The sequence below is a fragment of the Numenius arquata genome, chromosome 11 (genome assembly GCF_964106895.1).
Source record: "Numenius arquata chromosome 11, bNumArq3.hap1.1, whole genome shotgun sequence".
Lineage (NCBI taxonomy): Eukaryota > Metazoa > Chordata > Aves > Charadriiformes > Scolopacidae > Numenius > Numenius arquata.
This window is the reverse complement of record NC_133586.1, coordinates 36,484,365-36,503,960: the sequence shown is the minus strand read 5'-3', so window position 1 is coordinate 36,503,960 and position 19,596 is coordinate 36,484,365. Positions and strand designations below refer to the sequence as shown.

Below are 19,596 nucleotides of genomic sequence, written 5' to 3'. Positions count from 1 at the left end.
TGAATATAGCATTATTAGTAACGACACTTAAGTCATCCTAAAGAACAAAATTGACACAGATGAATTCCAAGATTTCTGTATCTTAGATCTACTGTAATATATGAACAAAAAATGTTTTACTTATATGTGCCACCGGTTTCAAAAATGCTTCTGTGTTTTGTTTTCACTCTCCTCTCAGCAAGCATATCATTTGTCATCTACAGTCACAAACATATTCCAAAACATTCTTTAAAATAAATCCAAAATGCATATCCGTGTTTACACAAGTAGCACGAGATTGTGGGCTATTGTACTTACAGGACATTTCAGTCCAGTTGAGTTATATCAACATAAGTTACATGATTGACTTTTACAACAGAAAGAAAAGGTTGTACTCAAACAACTGTTATTGCCTCAATGGAAAAAAAATCAATGAAGGTAAAATGAACAAGAGATTTTGTCTGAGTTGCAGTTAATACTACTGAAGAGCTATGGATATTAAAAGGTCAACAAATAAATTAGTCCAAGTGTTATGAAATGAATGATTTGGCTTATAATTGTATTGAGTGCAAATTGTTCACTGCCTATTAGACCGGGTAATTTTTAACCATGGTGCCTCAATTACTGTTCCATAAGCAATAATATAGTTGTAAGAGCCACTGGTTCGATCGAGTGACCTATGAGATGCACCAGGACAGCTGACTTTGCTATGATGGATCACTGAGCCTGATCTCCAAATGGTGCCAAACCTTCCCTTCCCGCGAGGAGATCTCATAAAAGACACATTACTGCTTGGTTCATTTTACCAAAATGTTTGAGTTTTCAAGTGTCAGCAGTTGAGTATAGATTGTGAAGCACTGTATTTCTTAGAAGAATTACGACAACAGGCATCCTATTGCTTCCAGCAACTCTCTGCTAAATGGCATCATGACGGTTAGGAGGATGCTTTTTCTGCTACTCAATTGGACTGTGTTGTGAGAAATACACGGTAATCATATTTTACATCACCACGTAAACCACTGCATAACACCTAAAACTAGGCTAGAAATGGAAACTGTAGGTGAGATTATAGACATTACTTCACACTTCTGCAATGCTCTGCATTCAAAGATCTCAAAGCACCACTTTAACGGGAACAAATTAAACTTCATAACATACTTTCTAGGAAAATACTCTCTCTCCCCCATCTTCATCAGAGACAGCCTGAAACCACAGGTCTTTGGCTGAAGTCACAATGGTCTATGGTTACAATCAAAGCAAGTTTTGTAGGGTGAGGTAATATCTTTCATTAGACGTACTGATATAGGCATGAAAAGGTACAGTCAGCACACAGGATGCAAGGTTTGGGAGCCCAAAAGCTTGTCTGTTTTTTTCCAGTTATATCAGTTAGTCTAATATAAAATATTACCATTCCCTACAAATCCTGAGACCCTTAAACAGGGAGAAGAAATTAATCTGACATTGCTTTCATGCTATGAAGTAACATACATGGCGCTTCATGAGGAGGAAAGGCAGCAGCTGCGTTTCCCCATTGCTCCTAAGGGCATGGTGCTCCCTGTGAGCCAGGGCTCGGAATACGGCAATAAAGGTCCCCCCACACTTCCCACAGGACTGGGCCTTAAAGGACTGTAACTACGCAGTAACTATGCATATCTGCCCATATATAAAACAAACTGAAGATGGAAATGCAAATCCTGAATTATCAAATAATCTGTGCAGAAGAAACCACAATAATAAAAGCCTAATTAGAATAGATTGTACCACATACAACCAAATCCTGTTTATATTGTCACTCTGCTATATTTTTGATAAATCACTACATTCAAACAGTCTATTGGGAGGGTGATTTTCCATTTCATCTCTCCATTGAGCAAAAAAGTGCCACGTGACTCGAGTCTGAATTTCAATTTCACCAGCATACAGTTGAACTGAATATTATTTGGCACAATACAGTGTACAACTGAGCCACTAAATGGCTGATTTACTAAATTATTATTAGATGAGCTCTTGCTGTTCCAAGTGAAAGTGCAGTCACTGTCTCTCTTCATGGTGTGTTCAAATTGTTCTGTGTTTAAATATTCAGCATGAGGCTAATGTGAACTGATGAACTGAGACTACAAACATTCACTTTCAATACAGACAGAGAGACAGAGATGCAACATATCATGTGGCCTGCGGAGGTGAAAATGATTTATATTTAAGGAGGCTGCTGCCTACATCCATTCCTATAAGATATTCTTAATTAGCTTTCTGTTTGATTCAGGAGTTTGGAAACATAGCTAAAAAACAGCTCCAAAATGGAACTAGCTGTGTGGCTACAGAGGCTTCAGAATCCACGGGAAGTGGTACTTGAGCCTGGACCTCTGTCAATGAAGTGTCTGAGCTGCCACCAGAGTTTCATACTTTACTACCTTTAGTATTTTAGTTGCAACTTAAAAGCATCACCTCCAATTCCAACCTCAGCATCAGATATCCTAGGAAATGTAAAGGACTGACCATGTTGTGCAATTCTATGACTTTTTGAGGTGGGGGGAGATGGGGAAAAAGGAAAATTATTTTTTTAAAAAAAAAAAGGTTAAAAAAAATGAAACAATTTCTTTACTGCCACCTGCTGGAGCTGACAATAACCCTTTGTCATACTAAAAGAAGAAGCATCTCCACTTAGAGGACAGTTACGGCAAGCATTTAAAATACTGTGATCCCAGACACTTACAGTAGATTAGAATTTTTTATTGGTGCTGTGTTGCCATAACAACATAAAGACAGCAGATGACTTAAGCTAAGCTTGCAAAGCAAAAGGCTGCTCATCTGGCAGTTAAAATGAATACAGTTCACTTCACAAGTTCCCCATATGGATCCTTAGTGTATGGTAATGAGGATACCATATGGTGGGAGAAAATGCACAGAGAACAATTGTGCTCTACTGGATGAGTGAAGTGAGCAGGAAGTTATGAGGAAACGCAGGAGAGAGATTTGTGCATGTGCTCACTAACTCAAGGGTTTCTTTCAGAGGGGGGTTCTCGCTCTTCTTCATCTTCTTCTTAATATATACATGCATAGAAATGACAGAGAAACATATTGTACATTTTGCAACATCATTCATCATAAACTGTCAGCTGTGTTTGTAAATCAGCTTGGTAAGATCTTATAAATTTGTAATTCTTAAAAGGTAAAAGTGCTAAGTTTTTAGACAAAGTGCAGGAAAATTTAAGCACTTCTGACAAGCAGAAACATTAGTGGTAATCATTTTAAAAATGCTTGCATCTTTCTGCCCGCATGTTTAGCTGTAAATAATGCTGCAATGAATAAAAGCTTTAAAAAGGGGAGGGGAGGATGAAATGGAATAAATATTTTTTATTTTATTTCCAAAAGGGTATAAAGTAATAGTTGATCAGAACCATATGCACACAAGATTCTGCTGTAAATGTACATATGCTATACAGTACGCTGTACTAACCAGATCCTAAACCTGGTAAGACAGCTTGCTAAAGGCTGCAAAGTCAATTTTGTACTACACATGCTTCATAAAAGATGAATATAAATGCATTAGTTAGACACGGTGAGCTAAATTAGAAGGTCAGGAAGGGCTGGAAGGTCTGAAATATCACACAACCAATGACTGTAATTACTCTTTTTTTAAGTCTATTAAGTGGTGTTGTTCTATCAAGGCTCAGGGGTATAGGACATGAAGTACAAGATAAAGTAATGTGTATTTATTACTCCCACGGGATCAATTTACTAGATATTTTCAGCTCCATGGAGCAAAATACACAAATGCAGCCTTTGTTACTTTCTTCAAACTGTGGCTTTTTCCTTCAAAAGCTCTGCTCCTCTGAGGGACCACGTTTACCTGTTTGGTGTCTTCCTGCCACCCTCAGCTGATTATTTTATTTAAAAATAATAACAATAAAGATACAGGAATAGAGAAATGCGGGGATCCCTCTTACAGGATGTTCAAACAAGTGGTTCGAGTTGCTCAGATGGAATGTGCAGACTAGAAAATCCAATCCCGGGCATGATTTTTACCCCAAGGCAAAGCAGAAATCAGGAATGGAGAATGGCACAGAGCTCCTTGTCATCATGTTAGCCCTGATCTATTAAAAGTTTTGTCATAGACTCTAAATTACACCATCTGCTCTAATTCGTTTGCTGAGTAAATGCTGACCCACTTATAAAGAAAACTCACTGAAATGTGTATGCACACTGTTGACCTTCAGAAAGGAAAGGGCTCCTTGCCAGCCGTTTGTATGTGGCTCTGCCCTTCAGTGAGCAGCATGGCTCTTTCTCTTAGCTCTCTCTCATTTCAGACTCTTTGCATATTCCCAGACATGCCCCTGACGTGCAACATCCCGTACGGGCAATACTTTCATAGTAGCCTCAGGCATCTTGGTCGTCATCTTCTCAATAGCTTTGAAAGTCACTCCCTGAATATTTTCGATAGGATTCATTCAAAAGCAAACCCAAAAAAACCAAACAAGCCCCTCAACCAACTAAATGCCCAAATTGTTAGGAAATGAAAAAAAAAAACCAACTGTTTCGGGTTCAATACCAACCTTAATTCTGGTCTCACATGCTTATAAATTTTACAGTACAGTTTAGAAACATCCAAGCACATCTCATGCCTTCCTTGCTATACAGATGAACTCCAACAGCTCTTCTTCACATGCTCCCCCTTCCTGCCCATACTTAGTAAAAACGTTTTCTAACAACCCTCTTGTTACACTTAGTGGAAAAAAATCCCCCGAAAGATGTATTTTCTTAGCTGAAAAATGACTAACTTAGGTTAAAACATGTTATCTTGAGTTAGCAGATGGAGATCCATTCTGGAATTTCCATTGGGTCTGTCTGAAGCAGCAAACCTGAGTTGCCTTGTCTTTCTTGCTATTTTAACCTCCGTTAGCAAGCCTGGGCCAACCCACCCACATTTAGAGACAACCTTTATTTGTAATATAAACAATACCCATGTCACAATGGATAAAGGGCAGATCTGTAGGATTTCATATGGGAAAAGACAACTGCTTTTGTCAGCCACTGGTTCCTAATAACCACCTGTATTCTATTAGTGTCCTAAATGAGCAGTAGGATATGTCTTGGGGGGGGGTCGTCTAATGACCGACCAGAGAAAAGGAGCTGAACGGAAGGTGAAGCCTGGTTACGTGTGCTCTCTGCTCAGCAGGGAGGCCCCCGAGTGCTAGAGAGAGAGGGGCTCCACTTTCATCTACATGAAGAGAAACCAGAAGTAAAGGTCCCTTTCAGGAGGGATAAGGGGGTCTCCTAGACAGAGCATTTAAGCAACAGACTGGGAGGGAGAGGACGTCAGATCACAGAGGGGGTCAATGCAGTGACTTGCTTCTCAAACAGAGTGAACAATCTTGCGCTTAATTTAAATGCAAGTGATGAGTTGTAAGAGTGGTGAAAATGGCAAATAAATTCTAGGAAATTGCATATAAAGAGGAATCATTGTTATTAAATCATTTAGGATGGATGTGTTTCAAATCTAGCTCACAGTTGAAACTGTTTAACAGCTATAGCTGTGGAGTTTTAACAAAATTGCAGAATTGCAACGTATCTGCCAGGGATTTATTTTAAGGATTATAGGGCAGTTACATGAAGGAAACTCAATAGACTCAACATGTTGTTGTGACCTGAACTCTTTAGTGATTTCCACTGCAGTTATGTATGCAAGAACCAACAACAAGTGTGTATTTGTGTGCATATATGCAAACACATGAGACAGGGAAATTGCACACACACATGCAGGCTTATTCCCCAGCTCCACAGGCAGGCTCTCTACAGACTGCTCCTACAGGACAACGATATGATTTCTTAACATTAGCATCATGGTATTTCTTTTCACTTCTCCCCAGAGATCTCGTTTCCTCTGATCTGCCTCCTGTCTGTATTAGAAAGGAAAGACTATACTGCCCAACCCACTCCTGGTACTTGATCTCACTCCAAGCTTTGGGTGCTAATCCCACCACCTCTGTACTGCCTGTCTCTCCTCTTGGTGCCTGTGTTTGTGTTTATGTACAGACATGCACATCTGCTAGTGACAACCCTCCACTGGCTGCTTTCCCTGGCCTGCTCTGTACAAGAAAGGAACAAGACCATAGCTGGCTCCCATAGCCCAGCTACCAACATCAGCTCCCACTCTTTTTTCTCCAGAAACTATATATTGCATTTCTACTTTAAGTACTTCTCTACATCAACTGTCAGTCTAGCAGTCCAAAGACCCTAGTTCCCAGGTGCTCGCATTCTCCTCACTGTGGGAAGACATTCTCCATTGGAATTTGGCTACTGAAGCACTGGGAGATAGAAAAAAAAAATAATTCAAAATCTGGCTTTTTTCTTTGCCTGCTTCCAGCAGATAGCTGGAACATTTAAAAAAAATCATCCCAACCATGAACAATGATCACTTCTGAAAATACTGGTTCTAAACTAGTGGAGATCAAACTTCTCAAATAGCCCCAATGGTTTTAGAAATGCCTGTTGGCACAGATATGGCTGTTAACTCCTCAGGTCTGGAGGGCAGAGTGTGTGCTAACACTCGCTTGATGGCCTTAACAGTTCTCCTTGACTGCGGTGTTAAGTCACACAGCAGAATGCTCTTGTTGGTCCATGGGAAGGACTGCATGCCCTTATGAACACGAAAATCATAACCATTTCTGTTTCTTGAAACATCTCTAATTCATCAGTAGTGCTTCAATGGAATAATGGCCACAAACCCTAGCAGCAATTGTAGAAATGTGTTTTGTTTTATTTATTTAAAGCATAAGTATAAGCTTTTCAATGAACAGGAAGTGATGATGCACTGGCAGGATAATGGGGAAAATGGAGGAAAGGATATTGAAAGCTTTGAGCCCTGCTCTCCTCTCTGCTGTCTCGCTCTGCCTCTCTCATACATTTGCCCTCTCTGCCCCTGGTTCCACTGTGGAAGCCATATGGCTTCCAACTCTCTTCTAAGTAGCCACTGAGAATTGTCTATAGTGGAATACTGCCAAAGCCCTTCCTGGTTTAATGACATGGGGAAGAGTGCTGTGCAGTGCTCACCCAGCACAGAGACTCACTGCGTCCTTGATTATGATCCTGGAGCCAGCAAGCGATGCTGGGAATTGAACCATCAGTGCCTCAAATACAGAAGTCGACATGTGCCAACCCCTGCTGCATTCAGCCTCTGTGTGTGGCATATTAATGAATCTTGAACTTGAGGTCCAACCTTCAAGCTTGCACAGAAGGAATTACCCAAAGACAAAAAACCAAGGTCCTCTTTGTCCTGTTTGCCTCTAACCTTGCATTGTGACACTAGTTTCTTCACTGAGTTTGTTCACTCCTTAAGCAGTAACTGGGTTTTTTTAGGCTATCGCATCATACATCTGCATATATAACCACAATTTCCCTTGATTTAAAGATTCGAAAAAATAGCTTGAAAAGATACCCAGACCAAAGACATTAAACCAAGAGGGTATATGAGGGGACACATGACTCAGTACTAACTCTCTTTCTCATATCCTATCCATAAATACCTGCTAAATGTTGGAGTCAGGATATGGAGCTGGATGGAGCTTTCTTATGCCTGTTTTTATGTCCCATGACACTAGATAGCAGGAACATGTGCTTATCAGTGTGGTAACAGTCTAAATGGGAATGAGGAGGGTGCTCAGCCTGATGGCTGGATTCCCACACCAGCACAAAAGAGCATTGCTGGGGACCCCTCAGTGCCATGGGTGTCAGAAACGAAGTCCAATACCTGTGGAAGTTGGTGATGCGCTACAACCTCCAGCTGCATAAACCGATTTGGAATTGCTCAGTCTTATTTTACTTGAATTTCCTGATTTAGAAGAAAGCCATGGCCATATACTAGTTAGCTGAAATATTAGGTTCAGGGAAGTTTTATAGCATTTCTTTTGGGTCTTGCAAATGCCTGGTGCATAGTGAAGGCTGGTCTCTTATTTTCTGAGAAACAATTTTTCTCCACATGCACATTTGGCAGCAGAGAGACGATACAGATGAAAGAGCCCCTACAGAAGGTTGCTCTCTTTCTTTGGAAATGGTTGCACCTCTGGAGGGAAATTTGACAGCCTATGATATCTGTGTCCTGCTGCAAATCTGTCCAAAAGTCAGAGAAAGGGACAGCTTGCAGAAGGTGAACAGAGCCAATGTAAAATGTAACTCTCCAGGACAGCATGTTCCACTGGTGGTAAGAGGGAAGGACAACACATCATCGACCCCGAAACCACAGTCTACAGCCTTCCTAGGCACAGATAAAAGACTTAACAAGCCTGTAAAAAAATCACATACTGAATTTTATTTCTGTCAAGAAATAAAACAAAATAAGTTGAGGTGTTCATGAAATCTTATCACCTTTAAAACACTTCAGAAATTTAACTAATCGAAGGCCACAACAATCCCCGACAAAAGCCTGCAACAGCTCAGGAAGCCACAGAAGAAAGGTCACTGGATTTACCCAGTCACAAAGGCTATACTGGATGTGCATTATTTGAGGGATCTGGCGTAAGACATCAAAGTCCAATTTGTTCTATGTCTCAGGTCTACAAATTCACGTATTGCTTGGCATAAGTCAAAGGTGAGGTTCTTCAAACACACACACTTGGCCTATTTGACTCCCCAACTCACTCACTAACAGCCATGATGCCAGAGCAGATAAAACACATGGTGGCAATTGGTCACATACAGTGACTCCAGCTCACACGTGCTATTGCTCAGTGTTCCTGAGGCAAAGAGAAACACTTCTTCAAATAACCCACCACTTTCTCCAATATATCAAAAAACTCACAGCAAATTCTCACTGGAGAAAGCACAGTATGGCAAGGTAGTAAGAACAGGTGTGAGCGCAGACCCAGACGGCGTTTCCACAGCACAAGACAGAAGTACCAGAAGCCTATGTGAACTATTCTGTTTCTTCCTCAGCTTTTACTTGACAGAAGTCAGCAAAAAACCTTCCACTAATTTTGATGGGAATGAACATCAAATCACTGCACTACACATTGCTCCAATTACTTCAGCAATCCTAAAATAAAGCAGTATTAAAGCAGCAATTATTATCCTAAACCAATACACAGTGCAACAGCAGTGGACACACATTTCCTGAAGATCCAAATAACTTGATTTTGCCAATGGTGAAGTTCTCAAAATTATAATGGCCAGTTGTACTATGATACCAAACCCAGGAAGTGTCATTTTTTTAATGAATAAGCTGCTCAGGTTCCAAAATACCAACCAAAAATATGTATTTCAGAACAGAGTAAGATTTCCTTTTAAGAAAGGCAAGAGCCATCTGAGTTAGCTGTGACTCAGTCATGGAAGTCTCATATGCATCTCATAATGAAACTTCCTGATTGGGCTTTATTGGTCATGCCTCTGTTTCAGCTTATCTGGGTTGGGTACCAAACCATTACATTTGCAGAGTCTTGCACTTTCAGACGAAAACATGCAGTAACCAGATTTCCCATATTTAATAAAACAATAAACTTTGTGCTGACCTTTGGCAAGCGTTCAGGGTCACCAGGGTGCCGGGGGATAACCTTCTGTAACCTTTGGAAACCATAGTCAATGGTGGGTTCGTTCAGAGCTGAAACAACAACAAACAACATCGTGATGTGACAAACACATAGCAAGCAGGCTCCATCGCACTGTAACAATTGGCAATGCATTGCCAGGCCAAGGAAGGATCACAGCAAAATGCCCTTTTTTTTTGAGATCTGCACTGACATCAAGTCTTGGTTCAATCGTTATTTGAGGTTGGTTTTGAAGCTCTGGTTCAAAGAGCAATGCAAACCCTCCCACTTGAGTTCCTAAAACAAGGTGGCTGGAAAATTTGGGGATGTTGCACATATCTTTCAAATAGGAAGCAATTATTATCTCTGGAAGCCATGATGAAATTAATTTGATAAATACTTTGCACCTCATGTTTCATGTTGGTTTTTTCCCTGCTTTCATATTACAAGGAAGGCCCTTTGTGATTGGAAGACAAAAGAAGTAACTATTAGGGAGTCTTTCTTGTTCCAGATTCTATTGTACATTTAATATGCTCCATGTGCAGTGATCACATATAACTTTGTTGTGAACTACAGGCATTTGTCTTGGTGGAGGCTTTATTTTTAACTCATCAACACTGACTTAAGCAGCCCAGCTCAGGCTCCGCCCAGCATGGAACTGATCCAAAAGATTTAATGAATTAAAAAAAAAAAAAATCATCTATGTTTTTAGTTCTTCTTTCCCCAGTCCTTGTCCAATAAAATGAAGGAGAGAAATGGTGGAAGTGGAACACTTTAATCTTCATGAAAATGCTGGTCTGCCTGCATTAATCGAAGCTCTGATTGTGCCAAGCCTTTAAGCACATGCTTATCTGTAAGCACATACTTAAACCCATTTGCTTTCAGCAAAGCAAATTTGAGAATATTATGTTTTTTATATGATTGCCTATAATTACAGGGACTGTACTGAATGACCTTCTAGCTATATTTCCAGTCATATGATCACTTTAAAACTCAGATGTTAGTGAGACTTCAACATGTGCTTAAAATTTCCTAAGTGCCTTGGTGAACTGGAACAACAGTCAAGCATTCTCAAGCATCTCTAAACAACAGCACATCTTGACTCTCCCATGCCAATAGAGATGATGAAATTTTCAACAGCAATTTGTTTGCAATTTTTTTGAGTTGAATGAAAAAAAAATTTTTCCACTATGGATTTTTGTATATTCAGTCTTCTTTTTTTGGTGGAAAGGAAATCTAATTTTATTTTTTTTTTTCATTTTTGGATTACTTAAAAGTTTTTCTTATTTTGTCTTAGGTTATTAATAGCAAAAAAAATATTTCTTGCACAAATTCTGCCTACTAAATTATGAATATATCTTGCTCCTTTATGATGGTTTTTTTATGAACTTTACTATGTGGCTAGAATGATGCCATCTGATTCTTGCAAAGAGATTTAGCATCAGACTGTATCTCCCAGTCTCACTTGTGTAAGCACTCTCATGTGGCTCAGTGATGCTTATCCCACAGCAAGTTACACAACTCCACCAGTCTGATCAATGTGGCACACTTTGTCCATACTTCCACCTTTTAAGTGAAGAGAACATTTTTTTTCATACTCCTAATGTTAAAGATCTTTACCCAGATCACATTGTTATCATGGAAGTAATCCCTGGCTTGTTTTTAATTAATTGGTGTTCCATAAACAACCCCACAAAACAGTCCAGTTTTTAAAAAAGCTATTCCATTCAAAATATTACTTTCAAACCACATTGCTACAGCAAATGGTCCTACTGGCAACCAAAGGATCAGATTTTTATATCCTTCTGAACCTTCAGTACATCCCAACTCCATAAGCCGCCCCAGTGATGCTACTGCAAACTGAGGCAGAAAGAAGGTGGTGTAGAAGAATCCAGATCTACCCAACAGCAGGGAAAGAGATGCATGTGGCTGATGGGGAATGGCTGGAGAGGACCAGAGTCCAGCAGAATCTAAAATATTTTTTAATATCAGAAAGGAATCTTCTCAGCATATCCTGAAATTACTGTTACAGTATTACAGTAACACCAGACTAGAAATCTTTCAGAATTTTACTCTCTGGGCTATTGTCAGAAGTTTTTTATTGCCCCAAAGATCATGGCATCCCTCTAGTCTCCTCAGGTCTTTTCATGCATTTCCCTTTAACAGGAATATCTGAATTTGATCTTTTATTTATATTCAGGTCATTGTATGAAGGGGGTGAGAATAAGGCTTTTCCCCTGCTTGTGCCCTTTTTGGTTTTTGGCTGGTTGGGTCTTTTTTCCACTTTTCCTTTCACACCCTGGCCACATGCTGTCCACTCCGCTGGGTAGTTTTTTGCAGGAAAAATCACAGTACCTGGGTTTGTAAACTGTCAGTTTCACTACCTTTGAGCTTCCTTACATAGCTTCTTATCATGAACCTGTTTAGTTTAGATCTTCTTCAAATTTTATAATAAATTAATTTACGGCTATTTATATTTATTATCAAAAATAGCTGTTCTCGGAGAAGATTAAAAGAAAAAACCCTACAGTTCTAATTTACATTTCTTTTGCAAATATGTTAGAAGATTTTAGCGTGGTTCTGTCAAATGTGTTTCTTCTCTAATTCAGTCTAGTTTATGGCCATTTTCCCTTTACATCCTTTGGGAAAGTAGTTACTAAATTCTGCAATATTATAAATGGAGGCCAGTTCTGAAATCCCCCCAGAGATAGCAGTCATTTTCTCATATCTTCCCACACATTCAACACATTTGAAATCCACAGAGTATTTCCTGTGAGTATTTTCTGAACTAAATGACCAAAAAGAATGTTAATTTTATGGTCCAATCTCACAAGGCATCAAGCATCCTCTGAGAGATACTGAAAACTTTCTGCTTCAAATAGCTTCAGCTTTACTTTAGTGGTGGGGAGAGGCTGCACGCAGCAATTTGCAGGATTGGGTCCTTAACTGTAGTTGTCAAATATCACTCATTAGTCTATAACCACTCAACCCTTTCAATCTTAGATAAAAAGAAAAAAAGAAATCTTTAGCTGCCTGAACATCTAACCACAGATTGGACGATATCAGCCCTCCATTCCTCAGTTCATTTATAAACCAAGTCAAACGTAATTAGTCGTATCTCGAAGAAAGAGCCCTGTAAGTATTTAACCCCACCTTCAGTGTTAAGGCCACACCAGTTCCTGTATCAGTAGCTGGCAAAACTCCAAAGAAAAGGTGATATTCTGATCTCCACGTACTGCAGAAGAGCCAGTGCTGAGGCCACCATTAGTGGCATCGAACATACGAGGTCAGACACCAGCTTCACGCAAGGTTTTGCCTCTGTCCCCAGTACGTGCGAGCCTGGTCTCTGCCTTTGAAGTCCATTCACAATAACGCATTTCCCAGTGCTCTAATTCAAATAACAGGTTTGTTTTTTTTTTTCCATGATTGGAAAAAAAGAATCAATAAGAAATACAAACTCTCTATTTGTGTTCTTGACATCCATACATTAAAAACAAGCTAACACATACTGTACTTAAAATGCATTCCCATTACCCTAAATTTTAAAAGTACTATTGAAAGTACTACTAACTTTAAAAAACTGTATTAAATTCAAATAGGTCCCAAGGCTAATGGAAGCAATTTGTATACCAACCCAAACTGACTGGCCCACTTTTCAAAATACAGGTATGATAATCTTGCGGTTTTAAAAGGACATTTAAATTGAAAGACTGTGAATTTAGTACATAATTATACCAATAGAACCCTTTAACTTGTCAACTTGTAAATCTAAAAGGCTATCAATCATTTCTAAAGAGGAAATAAACCTTAAAATTCTTTGATTGACAGTGCTTACTTTTTATGTGAAAAAAAAGGAGTAAAGTGGCCAGAAATCCATTTACAAAAGTACATTGTTTTACATAGGTGAGTAAAAAGCCAATAATTACAGCTCCAAAAGACATATAAATCAAAGTAAGTACTTTTCCCTCACTTACATATTTTAAGTTGCAGTAAACTTCAGGTAACTTTTTATTAAAATACTTTTCCAAATGCAAAGCTTATTGAAGCCATTAATAGAGTAGCATTTTCATTTAAGCTAATATAATCATTTTTGCAAATACAAGATTTAAGCCATTTTTCTCCTTCCAAACAATAAACTTTCAGCCTGTCTCTTGTGTGAATTAAGTGAAATTACACCCAGGTGTACAAAATCTGTCTATCTATCCTAGTGTATGAGTTAAGGCACAATATTTATTATTCTTACCATTTTATGAATTACTTCTTAAACCCTTGAGGAAGAACTTTCTTTCAAATTAGACTCTAACAGAATAAGCCATGAAGCTCTTTATGCAGCAAGTCTAAAGCCATAACTCATAAAATGTAAGTCTTTTAATCAAGAAAATGCACAATGTCTATGGAAATAAGGATGCATGCATTATATTCATCTTTTCAAAGTCCAACTTATTTTTCAACAAAAATGCTGCCTATGCCTCTGAGAAAAATGTTTCTACCATAACTATAATTTCAAATTCTGCACCAATAATTTTAATAACTACATGTAGATAATCCACCTTCCTTAAAAGTCTCTTTCTCTTTTTTTTTAACTAGTCAGTGGAGGGCTTTTTTTAATATTTCACATAATGAATTCCTACTGTGTCAATAAAGCTTTGGTTGTTAATTGAATGACTGTCTGATGTATCTGAGAGAGGAATTTGTTTCTCTGGCCACACTGCCAACTTACAGCAGAATGATCGACACTTAATATCAGCAATTAAAAAGGACCTGTTCAAATATCATATGGAATTCGTAGCTTGGGGTAGTGTAGCAGAACTCTTCAGCAAGGAAAACTCATTCAGCGAATGCAGAGAGTAATTGAATTAGACACATTTTAACATTATTATTCAAAGAAAAATAAACACACACTACATAGAAGCATTATGGAAATATTTCAGAACGTAAAACATATCCAGTTAATTTGTTTCCCATGCATTCATGGTTTCATTTATTCTTTTTACTTTTCAGCCCTTGTTTCTTCTTCATTCTGTTTGACCCAAAACCAATGAGAAAGCAGCACTTAGACCTACAAACTTCTCATATACTTTTCCAGTGGAAAAGGTTGCAAGGAGAGGGAAGGGAGTCTAAGGGCTCAAATAACAAAACTGAAGAAAGGTTGAAGGCTACAAATTGGCCTCAGGTCCACAGGTCTGACCGTCCTTATCCCAGATAAGAAATCTGGTCTTAATTGTTATAAGCAAAACACCCAGGGAAAGGCTGCACGTGGGAATTAAATGTCTCACAGTGCTCGCTCCTGTGGTGCACCAGAGAGTCACTGGTTTTCCTGAAAGGCACAGGAATTGGAGAGTTGGAAGAAGGTCAGAATGACCTGCAGAAGCAGAGAGCTATAATGGCTTCATATGATGTCCAGGATGTTGTGGCTATAACAGTGGAATGGAAGAAGATTCTTTAGACTCTACCTTTGTCTCTGCACAAATCTGTGTTTAGTTGTGGTTTTTTTTTTTTTAATTTGTCTCTACAACAAAACCAGACACCTAGTAACAAATCCAGAGCTATGTCAAAGAGATGGGACTTTGGGGTCTACAACGCAATTGTTTTGAGTTTTTTCCTGTCTGATGAGAGAAATGTCACCAAAACATAAATAGAAGTTGATGCCGTGGCCAAGACACACAGTTACCCATCTCAACACCTCCTAGCCACAAAAAGGCATGAAGAAATCCATGCAAAAATGCTGCAGCATTGTCAAAGCAATGAAGGCCAGGCCAGGAACACATTTAATGTGTCTCTCTGTGTTCATATTAAACCAGCTCAGAACATTTGAAAGCACAGAGAATGAATATTTTAAACAAAATCAAGGGCAGCTAGGAAGGCAGAGTCTTCAATGGGAGCCTTGCAATCTTAGCATCTTCAAAGGCATTTTATAGCTAGGAACTTCTTTTCTCCTGGACATTTGGCCTCTTCCTCCATCAACTCAGGTGCCCACCTCTATAATCATCTCTCTTCCTTTTTAATCTGCACTTCTGTCTGCTATTTCCACACTACTGAGCAACAGCAGTATGGGGTGAGAGCAGCAAAAACTGAGAGTAGTCACACAAAATGTTGTGGCTTCTGACTCCCCAATCCTACCAAGCACAGACTCTATGAAGAGATGGAAATCAGGAGCTCCTGCCTCTCTTAGAGGCAAGATGCTGCCACGGAACTGATCCGGGGTATTTGCCTTTGCTAACAGCCTATGGCTTCTGTCTCCAAGCTCTGGGGGATTTCTGCTAGAAGCCCCTAACTCTAACAAAACAAAATCTTGACTCTGGGAGTTAGGGATAAGACAGGACAGACCATAATAATATCAAACTCCAGGTGCCAAAATTGCCTGTAGTACAGCGATACCAACAATGGATGATATTATAAAGCAACATCTTGACATGGCATGCTGCAAGCAAACCCTACCCAACAACTCTTATGCATAGTGGCCCCTTTATGCCTGCTCTACAAAGACAGCAAAAAAAACCCACTTCAAAACCCCATCATCAAATGAAAAAAAGTCTGTTTTGCAAATCTCCCTGCAAAGACTATTCCTTTGCTAATTAAAGACCGTTAAATGAAAACATGCAAGCATTTGAGCTATTTGTTGTTGTTGTTTTTGTTGTCAATTTGGTTTGCTTTTTATAAAGTTTCCTTTCCACTGACTTTCCCTGGAGTGTTTATTCCCACAAGCAATGGAAAACGGAAGTGGGTGGGACAGCGAGAGCCTGCACAGAAAGGTTTGAGCTCGAAAGGCCCTTCCAGTGCTAACTCAGAATTTCCTTGCTTTTCTGGTCTCAGTACTCCCTCACTTAAACATACTCTTGTGCGTTGAATTTCCATTTTTAAAATCAAACTGTGACATGATGTCATTTTTTAAACTAGAAATAAAAAGAGATAGAGATATCTGAAATGTAATTCCTATATTTTATTGCCATGTAATGCCCAAACAAACACCACGTGCACGTGCCAAGCAATATGAAAAATGCAGAGCTGAGTCAAATGATAAACCTAACACCTAGATCTCTTGAGCTTCCCTAGTGACTGCTCTTTACTTGAACTAAAGACACAATAGGCCAGCGTTTGAGGCAGCTCCACTGTGTTCATCAGTGTTATTACAAACATGATAGACAGCGTGATATTTTCTTCCTGATAACAATTTTTCTCCAGCAACTAAGAACCAGAGGAGTTATTCCCTTCCCACCTAGCCCAGTCTCTGCAGCCAGTGGGGATGCCGAAGATGCAAGGAATGCATGTCTTGAGCCCAAATTTTTTTATGAAAGTTAAGGAATGAAATTACTAGATCTGTCTAGCAAGAATCATGTGTTGGTTTCTCAAAGTACGTTAACTCTGAATGTTCACTGTTAGCAGCCTGCAATCTGGCTTGGAAAAAAAGTCAAACAATTTGTGAGCTTTGCAGTTTCTTCTTCCTCTGACTGCGCTAACCTCTTGTCTAATGGGGAAGATTTGGCCTTAAGGGAGTCTGAAACAGAGTCCAGTTTCAGGCACTGGAATTTAAACATACCAATTTCAGAACAGGCTGGTAGAATTCACTAGGGATATGTATACAGAGGGCCAGAAGGAAATTAATGCATGTTGGTTACTTCATCTAGTCATCTAGGTTAATTGATGCATCTTTGGCAGTCATTATAAAAAGGGAAAGAACAGCATTTACATGTGAATATTTTCCTATTTGTCAGACACATTCCGGTAATGCACATGAGCATGCAGCAAAAAATTTACTGAAAATGGCTAGCTCTCAATGGATTACCCCTTCATTTAAATAAATAAATACATGTGTACACATACGCACAAGCACAAAAAATGCATACAAGCCAAGATGTAAAATAATAGGTGCCTAAGGTTAGCTATAAGATCTATATTTAGGTCTACCTGGAAACATTTAAAAAATAAAGATACTGCATTTATTTTTAAACGGTTGGCTCAGAAACAGATGCAGAGATGTACCATACAGAGTGTAGGAAATGCTAAAATGTCACCTCATGTAAGCCTTTCTTTCATTTTCTCATATGCATATTTTCAGCATGTTTCCTTTCCATGGAGTCCTCAAATTCTACAATGTAGGTGCAGACCCCTTTAAAATTTTCATAGAGATAATTTTGTATAACATACAGAAAGTCGGTTTTTTTTGTCACCCTTCACAAACTCCTTTGGGGTAGGCAGCATCAAAAAACATTGTTGTAACATGTTGATACGCAGAAATAGTTTCTCTTGAATAATCCCCCTCTCTCTCTCTTTTTTAACCTGCTATTTCTCATCTTCTTTTCAGATTATTAAAAAAAAAAAATATTACCAGGGGATGTGTGAGAAACTCAGTGTCCTGTCTGAATGCCAAAGCCATTCCTATCAAAAAGCATCTTAGCTTAAATTTGGCTGTTTCTCAGAATTGTAGACTTCTGATGTGCAAGTGCACTGTGGTCAGAGCAAAAAGAATCTTCAAGAGAGAAAACTGGAAAAACACCAGCTATCACATCCAAATCTCTGCAAATGAGATTCACGGAGAAATACAAGTAGGGTTGAATCATAAAAATGAGATGAAATGTGCCTAGTTGTAATGAACATTATAGGTGTGATGTCCTCGGAAGGGACTGAACTCCTGTGAGGTTTAATTTAGTTCTTTAATCCCTCACAATAACTAAGCTTAAATCCCTTAAGAAAACAACAGTTTTCAAACATCTTTATTTCTAAACATTAGCTTTGATTTGTCTACATGAAATTGCGATAAGGCTACTCACTTTAAAGCAAAAAGACCACTTTGGCTACATCCTCCATGATGCAGCGAATTGTTTAAAATTAAAACAGTCGGGTTTGTTGTTTGCTAGTTTGTGACATTTAAACAGAAATGTATAATCTGGGAGTTCTCAGTAGTCTCTGATTTTAGCAGCAGCTACATCACCTGCTTCTATAATTGTTCAGGGTTGGGTTTTCTTGCAAAAATTTTGACAATAACTGTTATCAAGGGTAAAAAAAAATCATACCAGCCTTTCTGATAAACATGTTTCCCTGCCCTCACACCCCAGTGAGCACTGTGACACTATACTTTTATCATCTAGTGTGTGCTCAGAATGAGCTTAGAACAGCAATTGCCAGGAATAGGCAGGCGATAAACTGCATTGATTTAACACATCTTGTTTTCAATCATGCTCGGATTTTCTGAGCACGCATTTTTCCTGTACTTTGGCTTGTAGCTTTTATCTGACGAGCTGATCCCTTTTCACTGGAAAATGAAAAGGTCGCACAATAAGACACGGTTTACTGGAACTTGAGCACGCACCAGGGAAAGTATTTTAGATAAATACTGTCAGACATAGTGGAGCTGAATTTCAACAACACAATTGCTAAACAACAATACTTATTACTCTCTAGAACAAGCCTACAAGCAACTTATGGCTCACAGCAGGGGAGATCTCAGAGTTAGGCTCAATAGTTAAAGAAGCCTTATTCAAGCCTGTTTAAAGATGCAGTATTGCTTTGGCGTTACATGCACCAATGAGCCATACCTCTGGACCAAACTAAATGCCCCTTCAGCTGCTTTCCTAGGTAAGTTGTAAGTGACGGAAAACCATACCAATGACTTTTTTTTTTTCTTTTCTCTTTTTTTTTTTTGGCAGAAAGGTGATTGACTACGTGCTTGATTTAATTTAATCAAATGAGGTACTAGGTAGTGGTAAAAAGAAAATTACCCATATGTGAAAGTAATTTAACTAAAACTAATTAATTAACCAAGGTGAGTTGCTGAGGAGGTCAGTAAACAAGTGAGGAGTAATATGGCATGACCCATCTACTGATGGCCAAGGTAGAGTAGACTCATAACAATAACTCTAATTTATTTTCCCCCTCCCTTTGAAGCGGCTGAAATGATCCTGACCAACACACCACTGGAAGCAAAATATCTTTACTTATTCCTACCAGAAGGGGCAAAGAAAACTTCCAAGTTATTCTTTACTGCACTGATATACCCAAGAAAAGATCTCACCGAGTAAACATGGAACCTGACTTAATTTTCCTCCTCAGCCTAAATGGACTAACACCCATTTCTCCACAAGGGCTCAGCTGCCGATCTGCAGCC

At 39.0% G+C, this 19,596-nt stretch overlaps 1 protein-coding gene across 14 annotated transcripts in view; it reads right to left on the bottom strand.

The window, feature by feature from the left end:
* EBF1 (EBF transcription factor 1) overlaps positions 1 to 19,596 on the bottom strand; it is a 280,609-nt gene that overhangs the window by 23,760 nt on the left and 237,253 nt on the right. For all 14 annotated transcript variants that reach the window (XM_074156299.1, XM_074156295.1, XM_074156296.1 and 11 more), the window contains one exon: positions 9,480 to 9,568. In XM_074156299.1, coding sequence (XP_074012400.1) covers positions 9,480 to 9,568 — 89 coding nt within the window. The remainder of the gene's footprint in view (positions 1 to 9,479; positions 9,569 to 19,596) is intronic.